The 3,647-nt window shown below is 56.9% G+C and overlaps 2 protein-coding genes across 2 annotated transcripts; one reads left to right on the forward strand and one right to left on the reverse strand.

Annotated features, from left to right (window-relative positions):
* Nucleotides 1-330: 330 nt before the first annotated feature.
* VDBG_05602 (3-oxoacyl-[acyl-carrier-protein] reductase) lies at nt 331-687 on the forward strand (the record flags this gene model as incomplete). The annotated part of the gene is made up of 1 exon (XM_003004443.1): nt 331-687. One exon carries the CDS (start codon nt 331-333, stop codon nt 685-687), a length of 357 nt encoding a protein of 118 aa, XP_003004489.1.
* Nucleotides 688-1,326: 639 nt separating this feature from the next.
* Nucleotides 1,327-2,255, reverse strand: VDBG_05603 (predicted protein; the record flags this gene model as incomplete). Its single annotated transcript, XM_003004444.1, has 4 exons — nt 1,327-1,519; nt 1,575-1,836; nt 1,946-1,997; nt 2,064-2,255. 4 exons carry the CDS (start codon nt 2,253-2,255, stop codon nt 1,327-1,329), a joined length of 699 nt encoding a protein of 232 aa, XP_003004490.1.
* Nucleotides 2,256-3,647: the final 1,392 nt, after the last annotated feature.

The following is a 3,647-nucleotide window of genomic DNA, read 5'->3' on the forward strand; positions in this document are numbered from 1 at the left end:
ACCCTCGCTCTGACCTACACCACAAACCTCGCCTCCGTGACAGGCCTCGTGGGCGCCCTGCGCGCCGCGTCTCCCGACCGGCCGGCGTCCCACATCTCCGTGCACGCCCTCGACCTCGCCTCGCAGGCCAGCATCGAGGCCCTCTTCGCCGCCCTGTCCGCGCACCACGGCCGCCCGGCGCCCGACATCCTCGTCTCCAACGCCGGCACCGCCGGCTTTGGCAACCGCGCGAACCCCCACCTCGAGGCCATCTCGCTCGACGAGTTCGACTACACCATCGCCATCAACCTGCGCGCCGCCTTTCTCCTCGCCAAGCTCACCGTGCCGCACATGAAGGCCCGCCGCTGGGGCCGCATCGTCTACGTCTCCTCCATCTCGGCCATTGGTGGCGGCATCAACGGCTGCCACTACGCCGCCAGCAAGGCCGGCCTCACGGGCCTCATGAAGAACCTCGCCGCCAAGCACGCCAAGGACGGCATCACTGTCAACGACGTCGCTCCCGCCATGATCGGCGACACGGGCATGATCCCTGACGAGAAGAGGGTCGAGGGCACCCCCGGCGATGTCAAGAACATTCCCGTCGGCCGCCTGGGCACGCCTCAGGAGTGTGCCCATGTCGTCACCATGCTGTGCCGAACAGGCTACATGACGGGCCAGAGCATCTTGTTGAGTGGAGGCCTCAAATAACACATTTGAGCTCGACAGGCGGTAGAGCAGGGAGGCGCCTTGTGTAGAATCCTTTTCATCAAAAATACTACCTAATGCTACTGTTTGGTTGCCCGCACTATCCTCGTAGGGCGTTCATCCCTGCGGCAGGGCTCTTCGTCTAGGATATTAGCCGGCGCACAACTCCAGCAACAGACCTCGCGAAAACATATCCTTCACTACCTCGGAGATCGAGCTTTGCCCATCATTGCGGGCTACGGCGCAGCGCGGCCTCCCAGCCCCGAGGGCCACGCTGTCCCTCATCATCATGCCACTCGTCTTCCTCCCGGTCTTCCACAACAACGTCGACGCTAATCGTCCTGAGGATACCGGTGGGAGGAGGGCTCCGGTGAAAACAAGGAGCGCGTTGAACGTCCTGTCCTGTCGATTCCCGGTACCCAGGCACTCTGGCCCCCTGGATGATGAACATCGAGTCATGGGGATTGCCTTTGGTGCTGGGTGCACACGACGCTGGACCGTCAACCTGGTCACTTGGCGCAGCATGGTTCTCTTTGGTATCGGTCTCTTCGGGCTTAGCTGGGCTACTCTGGGCCTGGAGATTGGCAACGAGGAATAGAACAAGGAAAATCATGCTGGCAAGAGAGTCAGTCGAGTAACATTTCAAGGATCAAGTCTCACGTACAGAGCGGTGACGCTTGCAGCGACGCCAGCGGTGCGTCCCCTGTCGGTATGATCGACATAGACGTAGACACCCCCGTAATCGGTATAGACCTCGTCCCTACTGTCCTTATTGTATAGTTCGTCAGAGTGGACTGCCACATAGAAAGCATTCGAAAGTGCTTGAATGATGGCACTGCTTCTCGTCAGTCGAGCCCAGGCGGCAGTCTTGGCAGTCGATAAGCACTTACAGCAGGTAATAGATGGCAACGGTAGCACGATGCCTGGTCGAGACCTGCTTTCCTGTGGGGCCGCGTTTTTCAAGAGCTAAAGCAACGAGGAGGAGCAAGAATGTTGTCGCCAACAACGCTCCATGAGTCCAAGAAAAGGCCACTGCTAATAGAGGTGCTGCTGGTGACCAGAGCCGACCGCAATATAGCGGCCAGAACGAGAGGACCAGGTAGGTGAGACCTAGAATAAGGGGCAGACCAGGAAGCCACGCCAAGAAGGACCCTGTGTTTCGTGAATTGCTGAACAAGACGTCGACAATCGAAAAGGATGGTCAGTCCTGCCGCTGTAGATGCGAAGAATTGACCGAGGTTGTAGTAAAGCCACACCGTACTCGACGCGACAGCGAAGCTGGTGAAGAGAGCAACAGCGATAAGCCCCGCGATCTAGATATGAGTCAGTCAAACAAACAACGTCTTATTAGAATGGTTCCCTTCTTCTCGTTTTCTTACCAAAGCGAGCACACTTAAAGCAGAGTTCAGGCTGAGGATGCGGTGACCCCGACGTTTGGACAACAAGATTCTGACAACGAAGGACACAGGAGCGACGATCGCAGTGGTTATTGATGCAGCCAGCAGTACCTTCAGGGTAAGGCCTTCCAGGAACTCCCCATCGTATTGCCGGGCATAGATGAAGCTCGTCATGATGCCTGGCTCTCCGAAGTGAGGGTGATGGGGAGATTGTGGTTTAGTGACACTCCTGGCAATAGAGCACTGGGCCGGATGCCAGAGGAGGGAGGGAAACTATGCGATAGAGAGGAACAATGCCGTGGAGAGAATCGAATGCAAATCCAAAACAAATAGGCGCTGATGCTGTCGTTGTTGTTCTTGTTCTTGGAGAGACGAATCAGCCATCAACGGGCACACTTATTCGGGGGAGAAGTGGGAGAGGCGCAGGATGTAGTGAAGGAAGGACCTCTTCAGGGCTAGGATGGAAAGAGCCAGCTCTCCAATCCGTTGCATGGCACCTGCCTCGACCAGTGCTGTCAGGTGCCTTCCTAGAAGGGATGCGAATGTGATTTCAGCCAGGAAGGCACAGAGCACAACAGGACTGGGAGCCCGACGACTTCTGCCAGCGATAGTCAGGGGGATCTAGAAGTCATGAGGTCGTAGCTTCAGTGAATGGGGTCGATTCGGTTGCGTGAGCTCCGGCCCAAGGAGGAAGAGATACAAACGAAGCCTTCCATCATGGCAAAGAGCGAGCTGTCGAACAATTATCTCTTTCCTCACAAGCGGCACAAAATGGCCCAAGACCAGCTTACAGGCTCTCTCAGGCTCATCGATACCACCTCGCCGCAGCCCCTACCTTAGCGAACCCTTCATCGCCAGCCTCCTCATGCCGTCAACGTACGACTGAAGCGAGAAAAGCAAGCCGCCAGATTGATCTCCTGTGGCCGACGTGTTTGACGGCGCTACCGATGGGCCCGTGGAGGAAAGCGGCTGGGGGGGTGGCGGGTATGATCGACGGATGAGGGGATGCTTCCGGGCCCCTTCTCGAAGCTCTTGAGACGCGCCCTGTGCGTGATATTGATTCGGGGCCACGAACACAGGGCTGATCTTCAAGTATGACGAGATTACGTTGGGAGGGAGAGAGAGTTTTCTATATGTTGAGTCCCGACCAATCTTGGATCGTGGTGATGGGATTGTCACAAGCCACTTTTTTGGAGAGTTCCATCAAGCATGGAACTAAACGTTGATGAATCCGCGAACGCGCATGCAGCGTCGTAATTCCCAATCCAATCATTATGCTCGTATACAGTTTTACATGCAATCTATGCTCGATATCCAGCTCAACAAAACTCAGAACCGCGCCTCAACCTTGGCCTGCGTGTCCTGCAGCGCCCAATCGCTGCTCGCCGTCCTGCTCCTGACCTTCTTGACTTCCTCCTTGGTGAACCCCTCGCTCGACGGCTGGGTTGTAGCCGAGGCCGTTGTGCTCTGCCAACGTCCTTGTCGTCGGCGACAGGGGCATCAACGGCGTCGGCTCTCTTGTAGACGGTGACAACAACCGGCACCGCCAAGGCCAAGGTTGTGGAA

The sequence above is a fragment of the Verticillium alfalfae genome, genomic scaffold, assembly GCF_000150825.1.
Source record: "Verticillium alfalfae VaMs.102 supercont1.6 genomic scaffold, whole genome shotgun sequence".
In the NCBI taxonomy this organism is placed as follows: domain Eukaryota; kingdom Fungi; phylum Ascomycota; class Sordariomycetes; order Glomerellales; family Plectosphaerellaceae; genus Verticillium; species Verticillium alfalfae.